This window comes from Suricata suricatta, chromosome 17, assembly GCF_006229205.1.
Source record: "Suricata suricatta isolate VVHF042 chromosome 17, meerkat_22Aug2017_6uvM2_HiC, whole genome shotgun sequence".
In the NCBI taxonomy this organism is placed as follows: Eukaryota; Metazoa; Chordata; class Mammalia; order Carnivora; family Herpestidae; genus Suricata; species Suricata suricatta.
Window position 1 is genome coordinate 23,959,568 of NC_043716.1, and position 14,216 is coordinate 23,973,783.

Below are 14,216 nucleotides of genomic sequence, written 5' to 3' on the forward strand. Positions count from 1 at the left end.
AACCCAGTGAAGAAATGGGCAGAAGACATGAACAGACACTTCTCCAAAGAGGACATCCAGATGGCCTACAGGCACATGAAACGATGCTCAACATCACTCATCATCAGGGAAACACAAAATCAAAACCACACTGAGATACCACCTCACACAGTCAGAGTGGCTAAAATGAACAAATCAAGAGACTATAGATGCTGGCGAGGGTGTGGAGAAACGGGCACCCTCCCACACTGTTGGTGGGAATGTAAACTGGTGCAGCCACTCTGGAAAACAGTGTGGAGGTTCCTCAAAAAAACTATCCATAGAACTCCCTTATGACCCAGCAATAGCCCTGCTAGGGATTTACCCAAGAGATAGAGAAATGCTGATGCATAGGAGCACATGTACCCCAATGTTCATAGCAGCAATGTCAACAATAGCCAAAACATGGAATAGGCCCTATTTCTTATCCCTCATCCCCTTTGAGACCTTGTTGTCTCTATCAACAGAGGCATCACTTTCCTTAAAAGAAAGGTATTATAGGCAGCTTAAGAACTAAGCACGTTTTACTGTGCAGAGGTTTAGGTACTGACCTAGCTCCTGCTGTTTTAAATAAATCTGCCAGCTTCTCCTACCCATTCCTGACACAGCTGCTGTTGCCGTGAGTTTGAGCTTTTCTGGGACACTGTTAACAGGGAAAACTGATGTATTGCCTTCATTACTGACTGTGCTTTTTGCTTATATTGGATTACCAGTTTTGCATTATGATTTTTATTTTAATATAATTCCATTTCTTTAAAATCCTGGGGGTTCCTCAGATTTGCTTATGCTCTTTCTCTTTGTTTTATGACTGCTGTTGACTTTTTCTAATATTATATTCTGTCCTTTCAGTGGGATTTTGGTGAAGAGAATATGTCAGTGTTTGGATTCAGTTGGCCATCTTGAAGTATAAATTATAGTTTGTTTAATATTACAGAATATTTCAAGTTTTTTAAATGTTTTTATTTTTGAGAGAAAGAGAGAGAGACAGAGACAGAGAGACGGCGTGAGCAGGGAAGGGTCAGAGAGAGAGGGAGACGCAGAATCAGAAGACAGGCTTTAAGCTCTGAGCTGGAGCTCAGCACAGAGCCTGATGCGGGGCTCGAACCCACGAACCGTGAAATCATGACCTGAGCCAAAGTCAGACGCTTAACCGACTGAGCCACCCAGGCTCCCCTGTTTCAGGTTTAAAAGTTTAGTTGAGAGCAAGAGCGTACCCATGAGTGGAGGAGGGGCAGACAGAATCCTAGGTGGGCTTTGAGCTCAAGCTCATGATGATTAGATCATGACCTGAGCTGGAAATCCAGAGAGAGGTGCTTAACTGACTGAGCCACCCAGGCACCCCCAGAATATTTCAGAGTTTTTAAATAACAATGGATTCGACATTATATGGTTTTGGAGTTAAATATTTGGATCTCTGCCACTTAATATTTGAGCTGTCTTGAGCAACTTTATGAACTATTCATACTATTGATTTCCTTACTTGCAAAATGAAAATAATGGGAATAATTTTACCTGTCATAGAGGTTTGCTGCAAGTATTATTTTAGATTATACATGTAAAGCTCTTAACACAGAACTTGGTACGTAAGTGCTCAATAAAAATGTTATTTGTTAGATTGTGAATATTCAAAATAGCTATTTCAGAAACAACTCAAGTGGCTTTTTTCTGAAAATCTTTTCAAAGAGAGATTAATAAATAGATGCTAAGCTACTGACTATAGAGGTATCAAAACTCTGAGCATATCCTTGCCACTAAGTGTAGTTAGGACTAAGACATGTGGAACTAGTTAATTTATCCTATAATATATATTTTTAAATATTTGTTTATTTTGGGGAGAGTGCAAGCGGGGACGGGTTGTGAGAGGGGGTACAGAGGATCTAAAGTGGGCTCTGTGCTGACAGGCTGACAGCAGCAAGCCTAATGTGGTACTTGAACTCAGGAATAGGGAGATCCTGACCAGAGCCAAAGTCAGACACTCAATCAACTGAGCCACCCAGGTGCCTCTATCCTACTGTAGTATTTTCCTCCTAGGATTGGTTTGATGGTTGTAATATAATTACATTATTTATTACAGTAATTTATTAATATATTGATAAAGGAATTAACACACGTTCTTTTTGAATAACTTTCAAAATATTCCTCAATTTTATTCTGTGCTAATTTGTCTTCCCTCCCATCCCCAAATCACCTCTTAACATGCTAATTCAGCACTTGTTGCCATTTTTATTCTGGTACAATATTAATGTTTATATCTGAAGAGTAAAATATTTTATTTCTTATTACAGCAGAGTGGCCAAAGACTATGACAGGTCTTCCCAGCACATCAGGGACAACTGCCAGTGTGGTCATCATACGGGGCATGAAGATGTATGTAGCTCACGTGGGTGACTCAGGGGTGGTTCTTGGAATTCAGGATGACCCGAAGGATGATTTTGTCAGAGCTGTGGAGGTGACACAGGACCATAAGCCAGAACTTCCCAAGGAAAGAGAACGAATCGAAGGACTTGGTGGGAGGTAATCAGTGTGCTGTTTTGTCTTTCCTCTCTTAGTTCTTTTTAGTCCTTTTCTGCTTTACTAACCAGACTGACCTTTACTCACTTTGAAGTTACTTTCTCAGTATTACAATGTTTTCAGTTTGCCTAATAAAAGACCCATCTGCATTCATACTTACCTCATTGTTTTGAATGGACTGTTTTTTTCTAATAATGGCTCCAGAGGGAAATACTATTTTAACGAGAGTCAAGTAACACATACAAGGATTTACTGATCACCTTTTACAAAAAATACTGATTAGCGTGACCTTCAGAATCTGAACAGAACAGCTTTTAGGGTTTTAGAGTAGAACAGTTTGAATCTGGCTTTGAGATTGGAATTTTGTTACAGTTACCCTTCATCTCTTTGATTTTTAAGTCAGATGCAAACCTTTCTTCTTACTCTTTTGTTTGTTTCAAATTATTGTTTCAATGTGTGGTAAACTATGAAGTGAAAGTGGCTTTAGCGTATTTTATGATGCACACTCAAATGCAAGATTATCCTAAAAATCAGAGGAATGAATAACATGACAACATTTAAAAATTATTCCAATACTAATTTTTAAAAATTAAGGGTATGGGGCAAGTTAAATAGAATCTAATATTTTCTAAATCATTGTTCTAACTAAAGTCTTACCATGATATTATTACTTGTCTTCTTTTTCTTCCTTTTGTTAGATTAAAATAGTTTTTTTAAGAGTATTAATAAGCTGGGGAAAAGAAGTAGTATCCTTAAACTATAAGGGGTTCAAAAATCAGTAAGAAAAACACTAAATTGCTGCCACAGCCAGATTGGTGAGTAAAGGAGAGGACTTTGAACAATAGCAACAAAAATGCAAAAGCAAGTAAATATTTGAAAAAATTATTGAACTAAAACTATTTCTTGCTATTGGGTTACCAAAGTTAAGGGAAACTAGATACTGCTCAATATTTTATAGTGTGAAATGGGAATCCTGTTGTTAAGATTAAAAATTGGTATGTCTTATATAGAATATAATACACACCACTAACTTAAAAATGTTTATAGACTCTGTAATTTGGGGAATGCACTGTAAAGATATCTGAAATGTGGGGACCAGAATATCTAAAGAGAGTTATTGATTGCAGCAGTGTTTAATGACTGTTGAAGGCTGGGAATAACTTTCAAGTTGAAGAATTGTTAAGCATATTATAATACATATTTATAACATTGAAGATGATATAGCTATTGAAAATAATGTTTATAGATAAATTTTTTAAAATGGTGTTATGAAAATTTTCAAACACAGGTAAAGGTACATAAAGTAGTAAAATGAACTTTTCATATATGAGGAATTTTTAGTAATATAAGATAATGCTTTTTTGTCACAAAATAAGCAGGATATAAAATTATATTTGTAGTGTGATCTCAACTATGCAGAGAAATAGGAGTAGTATAGAAGTGTACCAAATGTTAATAATTTTTAGTATGATTTACAGATATGTAAGTATATATCATTTCTAATGGTAGCATTCATTTAAAATGTATGGTAGCATAAAATGATATACTGTAGAAGGTCTCTCAATACTACTATCCCAGAGGGCACCTAGTTTCTCTCAAGAAACCAGTATTACTGTGTATTCTTTGATAGATATTCATGTACAATCTGATATGAAGCTGTACCATGTATGGATGTGCCATCATTTATTTAACTAGTCTCCTGTTGAAGAGCATTTATTTCTATTTTTTGTTTTTACAAACACTACTGTAAAATGAAAAGTCCTTGTACCCATCTTTATGTACATACAAATATATTTGTAGGATCATTTCCTAGACAGAATTGCTGGGCCAAAGAGGAGTTTTTAAAAGTTTTTTTTTAAAAAAATAAAGTAATTAATTTAAAATGGTTACTTATTTATTTTGAGAGAGATCAAGAAAGAACACATGTGAGTAGGGGAGGGGGAGACAGATTCCCCAGCAGCCTCTGCCTGTCCACACAGAGCCCAGCGTGCTTCCCACAAACTATAAGATCATGACCTGAGCTGAAATCAGGAATTGGACGTTTAACTTACTGAGCCACTCAGGCACCCCAGGAACCTTTTAAACTCTTAAAAATTGTGGACCTCAAAGAGCTTTTTGTTTATATGGATTATATGTAATGATTTTACCATATTAGAAACTAAAAATGGAGACATTTTCAAATATTTCTTAATTCATTAAAAATAATATTAAACCCATTGTTTAATATAAACACAGAAAATTGTGTTAATTTTTTAATGAAAAAATAGCTGTTTCTCAAAAATATCTTGTGAGAGGATTGGCACTGTTTTACATTTTTGAAAGTCTCCCTAATGTCTGGCTTGATAGTGATAGCTAGATTCTCATATCTACTTCTGCCTTCAATCTGTTGTAAGATGTTTTAGTTTCAGTATCAGAAGTAAAATCTGGTCTTTCATCCATACATAATTGAAAAATGGAGTATATTTTTAATTTAGTTTTTAATGTTCATTTAATTTTGAGAGAGAGCAGCACATGAGTGGGGGAGGGGCAGAGAGAGAGAGAGGGAGACCCAGAATTGGAAGCAGGTTGCAGGCTCTGAGCGGTCAGCATGGAGCCCGATATGGGGCTCGTACCTGCGGACTGCAAGATTGTGACCCGAGCTGAAGTCAGATGCTTAAGTGATTGAGCCACCTAGGCACCCAAAGGAGGAATATTTTAAAAGCTTTTCCATGTATTGGAGATATTCATCTTTGATGTTATTCCAGAACTCAAAAAGGGTAATTTCTTAAAGGTTAATAATAGTATGTATCATTGACCTTTTAATACACTCACATTAAGATCTACACAGGTGGGGCACCTGGGTGGCTCAGTCGGTTAAGCCTCCCACTTCAGCTCAGGTCAGATCTCACGTTCGTGGGTTCGAGCCCCGTGTCAGGCCTCTGTGCTGACAGCTAGCTCAGAGCCTGGAGCCTGCTTCCTGTTCTGTGTCTCCTTCTCTCTCTGCCCCTCCCCCTCGCATGCTCTGTCTCTCTCTGTATCAAAAATAAATGAAACATTAAAAACATTAAAAAAAAAAAAGATCTACACAGGTATATCAATTAAGAGCCGTTGGTTAAATGATTTTTTTTTTTATCCACGCAGGATTTTTTTATTAATAGACTTATGTTTTAGAGCAGTTTTAGGTTCATGGCAAAATGAAGTGGAAGGTACTGAGAATTCCTGCCTCCTCTTGTATGTATAACTTCTCTTTACTCCCACATCGGAGTGGTATATTTGTTACAGTTGATGACCCTACATTGGTATCATTATCATCCAAAGTCCATAGTTTACATTATGGATGTTCTAGAATTTTGACAGATATATGATGACCGATATCTATCTACCATTATATATCATAAGAATAGTTTCACTGTCCTAAAAATCCTACCTACCTCCTTTATTACAACCTCCTTTATTACTGGCAACCACTGGTCTCTTTATTGTCTCGATAGTTCTGCTTTTTCTAGAAGACCATATAGTTGGAATGGTATAGTATATAGTACCCGTGTGCAATTTTGTAACATAGGCAGGTATTGGTCATTTGTAAAATATTGGTTTACTGAGTTATACATATCCAAATATTGACACATTTTATTATATAATATCATATTAAGATATATATGTAGCCTCTCAAAAATTCCACTGTATACACATGGTCTTTTGAAAATAATTTTGACCTGGCATACCCCCTGAAAAGATCTGGGAACCACTTTTCTAGTACTTGTATGGAGAGACCTTTAACCTCTCTAGAATTTTAAAATCTGAGATGTCTGGTAGAGTACAAGTAATTTTTTTCCTTTATGGCCTTTAGTAGCTACTTGAACAATTATATATATTTTTTAACTGATTAGAAGTCTTACCAGCATAAAACCCATCTTTAATGGGAAGATGACCTTGAGTTTACTTTTAGCACTGTTTCTCTGATTGAGATAAATATGGAACGTTAGCTCTGTTATAAGGTAACATTGCTTATGGTATAACAAGCCTTGAATTGGAACTGTACCTGGTTAGAGAAGATTTTGAGTGGACTATAAATTTCTGGTGGGAAGGACAGACCTTATTAGCTGCCCTGTGTCATGCAGTTTGACTTGTGCAGGGACTGGCTATTTATTATAAGACTCTGACTCCTGTGGCATATGAAGCTCATTTATGGAGGCTAGAAAATGGCTCGTAGATTTCTGTTAAGGATCTTTTCTGAAGACAACATGACTGAAGCTGCCATGCTGGCATCCTGTGTTTCCTGTTCTATATCCTACAAAGCTAAATGAGCCTGGTTTCATGCTGTCATCTATTTGATCCTATGAGTTTGAAGGTTAGTCTGTTTCTGAGGCCACTGCTGGTAGTCATGCAATGTGGGCTTTGCAATGATAAGCTGAATATCTTTATCCTTGGGTTTTTTCTGAGCTTTCTGCTTTTATACTGTATGTGTACCAGTAACATACTTTTTTTTTAAATTGAGGCTTTATTGCAGTTTTTAATATTGGTAGGCCTAATCCCTTTTTATTAATCTTTTAAAAATATTTTCTTAATGGTTCCTTGTTTTTCTATATGAATTATTAAATTAAAATTTCCTTGATTCTTAGAGTTTATTTTTGTCTTGTCACTTAAAATACCATCTGGATAGTTGGAAAGATGCTCTTTGCCATTTGGGAGCAGGTGTCTTTTTGCACAAATTGAGCTGTTTTATTAGAAGTTATTTCCTCCTTTCCCTCTGTCTCACCCTAGGCAACTGGCCAGTGCTCTGTTTTTTCAGCCTTCTGTTGCTGCTTAGTCAGCTCTCTGCATATCACATTCTTCCTTTGCGTATGCCTTTTAATCATAGGGGACAACAGCAGGGAGTACAATAAAAGCAGCATCTTTTATAACATTGGTTTCCTGATACTGGATTTAAAACTTTGTTTTAACTAGTACCTTATTTTGTTTTTTGTTCCTCAGAAACACAGAGACCGTAATATCTTTGATTACTAAGTACCAAGAGAGCTCCTCCTTAGATTTGTAATGGAAACAATATGGGGAGCTACTGTAATTATCTAAGTATGTATTAAGCCTTACATTTTAGGAAGCAAGTTTAGGAAAGAATAGGACTTAAGGTGGTATGAAGGCAGAATGATGGTGTCTCTTTTTATGAATGGTAGATTTAATTTTACTCTCTTGTTTTTTGAGGATCAGCACTGAAGAAAGCATAGAATACAAAATGACCACCTTTAATAGTCTAACTCTTGAGATTATGACCTAGAATAATGTTGCTTTGGGGATTGTGAATTAAACTAAAGGGGCTCTCAAAGGGATAGTAAATAAACAACTCTTAATTTTCTCTTCTGTGTTATCATTGACAATGTTTTGTGATCATTCTGTACTTGCTTCATTCCTCCTTTGTGCTATACGATATAGTTGCCACTAGGCACATATAGCTGTTTAAATATAATATAACTAAAATCAAGTAAAATTAAAAATTCAATTCCTCAGTTAGCACTAGCCACAGTTACAGTGCTCAGTAGCCACACACAGCAGAGTGAACATTTCCATTGTTACAGAAAGGTTCATGAGAAGAAGTTACTCAAGTCCCCTGGCATGCCCTTATCAGATAAGTTTGTTTTCTACTTCAGAAAGAAGGTTGAGGCTGTTCTGCCGTATTCATGTTTTTCTTAGCTCAGAGGAAGAGTGGCCTTTTCTCATTTATATGACATGCCTTTATTTTTCTTCTCTGAGTACTTTTATTCCATTTGTTATCTCTTTTTTCTCTTCATTCTTTTGAAGTTAGATAGACAAGCCATTTTTTGGGCTTAACTGGCTGGCAGCTGCTGAGGTTTATGGCATTTTGTAGTGACATTCCATTGAGGGTGGTTGCCATTATTTGTCCTATCTTCAGCTTTCTAAATCTTGAAGCCAGTTTTATTTTGATGTTCATCAAATTTAGGAGAATAGAGTCATGCTACTACAGATCAACATAATAAGCTGATAAGGGACTAAGTATACATCAGGATGTCTTAGTACTCATTAACTGTGAGAAAAATAATTGACAAGAAAACCACATATTATTATCAGTTGGCCTGCTGTTGATGAAATGAAATTTCATATTATAATGAAAGGATTTCTAGATACATAGGAGCTCTAAGTGAGAAGACTTAATTAGATTTTCTTAGTGTCACCTGTCTCTGAGAGTCTTGGGAATCAACCTCTGTCTTCTGCATGTATTTGTCAGGTGGAGTTAATATCAATTAGGCTAATATCGTTTCTTGAGAACTCTTTTTGCTGCTTTTCTCCCCAACTTCTCTAGCTTTCCAGAGGAACATTTTTCTTCTGTAGATTTTTTTTAATCCAGGCAGATTATGATTAAATTAACAGTTAGAGTTTACCATTTCAGTCATGCCAGGTTACTGCTGAGAGACCATCTCAATTGTGTTTTGATAATTACTTTTTTTTGCTCAAAGATTTGAGTATATTTTCATGTTTTAGGCACCGTAGCATGTACTAACTTCTCATATACTAATTATAGATTTCTGTTGCTCCTCTGCCAGATTCCTTTTTAAGAGTTTTCTTATTCTGTAACTCCCACATCTATATTTCTACAGCTGATCTGCTTTCAAAGTCTACTCTCATACTTCTAATTACAGAAATATTTCTGTAATACATAGATATTTCTATTGAGGTATATCCTATGCCTCAAATTAAAAATATTAAAACTGAAGTTGTACTGTTTTCAGCACCTTCAAGTCCCTCAAAAACTATATAACTTTCTCTTTTTAATATTTTATCACTGTTTATAGCCTCCTCCTCCCCTCATGTTTTCTTAGTTATCACATTATCTTGCTTTTTTCTCTGACAAGCTATCTATTAATTTTTCTTCTTCTCATTACTTCCACTCTGTTCTGTCTACCCTACTTTAGTAATCTCCAAATTCCCCATGTTAATCTACTCTATTTTGTCTTTGCTCTCTGAACAGGAATTTTAGCTTATGCATATCTGTGTCTGAAACAGATAAGTCATTATTTTGTGATCATTGATTGTATTATGTATTTGACACATTGAGCTACTTTAGTTTTATTTTATTCATTTAGAGTATTTTTGTGAACTCTTTTCAGTGTGATGAACAAGTCTGGGGTGAATCGTGTAGTTTGGAAACGACCTCGGCTCACTCACAATGGACCTGTTAGAAGGAGCACAGTTATTGACCAGATTCCTTTTCTGGCAGTAGCAAGAGCTCTTGGTAAGTAGAACTTCCTTGGTGAAATCCTATTGCATTATCTACAGTGTATGGTGGTAACATAAAAGAGGAGACTAAGAGCTAAACCCTCATTTGACAGAAAATGAGGGTAGAAATATGATGTTATAATAGTAAATGCTTTAACACTTAATTGAGGGGAAGGTTAAAATATAGATTTCAGTGCCCTTTGCTTTTTAATCAGAAGTCATGTTCAAAGTTTTGCTGATTCCTACCTATACTTGGGGAAGTATATGTATGTCTAGGCTTGGTGTTTCCCTTAAAACTATTCTTAAATGTGCTTCCTTACTTCAGCCTTTCATGTTTCTCTTAAGAGCCTCTTAAGTTCTTTTTCTCGTTAAGTAGCAAAATAAATTGTTTATGACAAAATAAAAATACTTCTTTTCTAGTCTACCTGGCTTTAGAAGAAAGGCTAGAGGATTATAGCTATAGAAATATCTTACCTTGGATGTGCTAGTTAAATTTTCTTGTACAGCAAATTTCTTTTAGAAAACACCAATTTTTTCCTTCTTTCCTCTAATAGAAACTTGAGTACTGACTTAGTGCCAGGCACTGAATTAGACTTTGGAGAGATTATACTGGTAGATATATTCTGTTTGCTTTCATGGATCAAGACTATGTGGTTGAGATTGGCAATAAAGAAGCAAGCTTATAAATGAAATAATTGTGGGTTTGGAAATACTGTGAGGGAAAGAAATGGGGTTCTGTGATAAAAAATAGTTTAGAATGGAAAAACCATTTTATATAGTATAATGGAAATGCTCCTTTTAGGAGGTGTTATTTTAGCTGAGATTTGATGGCTGAGAATGAGTTATTCTTGTGAAGGACCTGTAAAAGAATATTTCAGGCTTGGATCCTGAGTTGGGATAGAGCTTAACATGTTCTATGAATTACCAAGAGGCTGAAGTTAATGAGGCAGACATGGGCTATATCATGGCAGATATTTGCATTCTAGTCTAAGTGTACTGGGTAACACTGAATGATATTAAGATAAGGAGTAACACCATCTGATTTGCATTTTCAAAAGATTATTCTACCTTTCATATTACTATCTCTTAATTCATTTTTGGTGATCAAATACAGATAGACTCAGTATGCGTGGAACCTCTAATAGAGTGGAGGAAATAGAGAATAAATGAACAAATGAGAAAATTGTTCTAAAAAGTATCATAAAGGAATTAAACAAGGGGATGTACCTGTAATTGGTGGGAGAATTAGTGGGCAGCAGCAGAAGGCTAAATTAAAGAGAGTGATCAAGGAACATTCTTTTTTTTTTTTTTTTTTTTTTTTTTTAAAGGAACATTCTTTAAAAAGGTTTTTTACTGGGGCGCCTGGGTGGCTCAGTTGGTTAAGTGTCCGGCTTTGGGTCAGGTCATGATCTCACGGTTCGTGGGTTTGAGTCCCGCGTTGGGCTCTGTGCTGACAGCTCAGAGCCTGAAGCCTGCTTTGGATTCTGTATCTCCCTCTCTCCCTGACCCTCCCCTGCTCGCACTGTCTCTCCAAAATAAATAAAAAACCATAAAAAAATTAAAAAAAAAAGGTTTTTTATTACATGAGTTAAGACCTGAAGGAGAAGAAGGGGGTAAGGAAAATAACAGAACTGTAGCATATCAGTAGATATTTGATTTGGGGCAGGGAATGGGGGAGTTGTCCAGCATGTATTCTCTTTTCCTACTATAACATGCTGAAAATTTTGGGAATTCTATCTCCCGTAATACGTACGTGCAGTCTTAATTTACATATTCCTATTGAAGGTCCTGTTGCAAAACATAGGTCAGCTCAGTTAAATTCTCTATTCTAGGATTTTGAATTGTGAATCTACTAGGGACAGAAATTAAAAACAAGGGCTGGTTGGAATGAATTCATCCTAGGAATATTGATTTCCTTTGGCAGTGTCCATTGATGTAGTTGGGTTTTCCTGCTTAAGGCTTGAAACTGCCCTATATCCATGCTTGTTTCTCCAGCTTCTTGTCTGTTATGTGAACTACTTGGATTTTCTTCTGAGTTGGCTTTTGGGCCTAATTTAACCTGAGTTGTAAGTTGTCATTTGCAAGCTAAGAAAGAAAGGGCTTGATGTCTTCAAGGAACATGAATGAAATCAGTGTGAAATAGAGGAGGTAGAGATGTAAAATGAAAGTAGAGATGAGGATACTTACTCAATTAAGAGGGGCAATGCAAGCTAAGTAATAAGTAAGATAAGGAGTTTGGTGAAGACCTTATGGGTGGTAGGTAGGAACTAAACCCTACTTGGCTTGATAGCTAGACCATGATAGGGAATTTTATTTTAAATACTTTGGAGAAAGAGACACCTGGAGAAAGGTAGCTCAGTTGGTTAAGCATCCGACTCTTGGTTTCGCTCAAGTCATGATCTTACAGTTCATGGGATAGAGCCCCAAGGCATTGGGCTCTGCACTGACAGTGCGGAGCCTGCTTGGGATTCTTTCTCTCTGCTCCTCTCTTACTCCTGCTGTCTCTCAACATAAATAAACTTTTGGGATGACTGGGTGGCTCATTTGGTTAAGCATCTGACTTCGGCTCAAGTCGATCTAGCAGTTCAAAAGTTGGAGTCCTACATTGAGCTCTGTGCTGACAACTCAGAGCTTGGACCCTTCTTCAGATTCTCTGTCTCTGCCCATCCCTTGTTCATGCTCTGTCTCTCTCTCACTCAAAAATAAAGCTAAGGGGCGCCTGGGTGGCTCAGTCGGTTGAGCAGCCGGCTTCGGCTCAGGTCATGATCTCACGGTTCGTGGGTTCGAGCCCCGTGTCGGGCTCTGTGCTGACAGCTAGCTCAGAGCCTGGAGCCTGCTTCGGATTCTGTGTCTCCCTCTCTCTCTGACCCTCCCCTTCTCGCGCTCTCTCTGTCTCTCAAAAATAAATAAAAGACATTAAAAAAAAAAATTAAAAAAAAAAATTAAAAAATAAAGCTAAAAATAAATAAACTTTAATAAATAAATAAATACTTTTGGGAAGGATTTGAGGAGTAGGAGTAGTATACCACAGTAGTTAAGAGATAGACTTTGGAGCCAAAATTCCAGGGTTCCAATCCAATGCTCTTTTTACTCACTATACAAATATGGGCAAATCTCTTATTATATGTAAATTACTTGGTATATGGGGCACCGTTTTTTCAGCTGTAAATGGGGTTAGTAATGGTACCTGCCTTATTCTGTTGTGAGAGTTGGATGACAGTATAAAGTGCTTAAAATAGTGTCTGGCCCATCCTAAGTGCTCTGTCAATGTTAGCTGCTGTTGTTACTGTTCATTGAAGTAGGACAGTGACTGATCCGGTTTCTTATTTTATTTATTTATTTATTTAATTTTATTTAAATACAAGTTAATAGCTTGCCTCCCTCTCTTTTTTATCTTATTTTTCATATCTTATATGAGTGAAATCTTAGGTATCCTCTTTCTGTGACTGACTTATTTCATTTAGCATAATACATTCTAGTTCCATCCACATGGTTGCAAATGGCAAGATTTTATTTGTACTGAGTAATATTCCATTGTATATATTTGCCATATCTTCTTAATCCATTTATCAGTTGATGGACATTTGGGCTCTTTCCATAATTTGACTATTGTTTATAGTGCTATCCAGTTTGTTTTTAAAGGGTCATTTTGGCTGCTACAATGGCTAAAATTATAGGGTAATAAAATTGGAGGCAAGGGTACTATTTAGGGGCCTGTTGCAGGATCTAGGCACTTTACATATTTTGTAGATTTTTGCAGAACTAGAAGGCTATCTCAGTTACCCAGGTTATTCTTCATATTATAAGTATGTGATATAAGAGATCCTTCAGTTCTTAGCGAGGAAAAAGAAGGAGGAAGGCAGAGAATTAATATTACTAAAGGATAGAGGGTTTTTTAATGGGGAATACAATTTATAGGACTGAGGGCAAGGTCTTCAGGTTCAAAAAGTAAAGTGAACCTTCAATTTGGATGCTGGGGTGCCTGGGTGGTTGAGTCGGTTGAGCTCAGTTGACTCTTGATTTTGGCTCCGGTCGTGATCTCACAGTGATTAGATCTAGCTCTGCATCTGGCTTTGTGCTGACAGCTCAGAGCCTGCTTGGGAATCTCTCTTTCTCCCTCTCTGCCCCTCCCCTGCTCACATTCTCTCTCACAAAAATAAACAAACATTAAAAAAAAATTAGAAAAATAGATGCCAAATTATTTTGTATGTATGAAGTATGTGTGCCAAGCATTTTAAGCCTGGAAACCCATCAGTGATTGTGTAGTAGAGAAGGAGGAACAACAGGTGAAGGACTGGCAGAAAGACCAAGAGAACTAACTGGTTTTTCTGTGTCAGATATTCCTTTGTTCAGAGACATCTCTAGAGCAATTCACACAGGAAATAATTCATCCCCTGCTTGCATATCTTCAGTAAATCCTAATATTTCAAAGTACAAACTCTTGCATAATTGTCAGTTAAAATCTGCCTCCAAGAATC

At 36.5% G+C, this 14,216-nt stretch overlaps 1 protein-coding gene across 1 annotated transcript in view; it reads left to right on the forward strand.

Moving 5' to 3' along the window:
- Nucleotides 1–14,216, forward strand: part of PPM1D (protein phosphatase, Mg2+/Mn2+ dependent 1D) — a 49,204-nt gene that overhangs the window by 16,134 nt on the left and 18,854 nt on the right. Inside the window, exons 2-3 of the mRNA XM_029928681.1 lie at nt 2,304–2,532; nt 9,630–9,754. Coding sequence (XP_029784541.1) covers nt 2,304–2,532; nt 9,630–9,754 — 354 coding nt within the window. The remainder of the gene's footprint in view (nt 1–2,303; nt 2,533–9,629; nt 9,755–14,216) is intronic.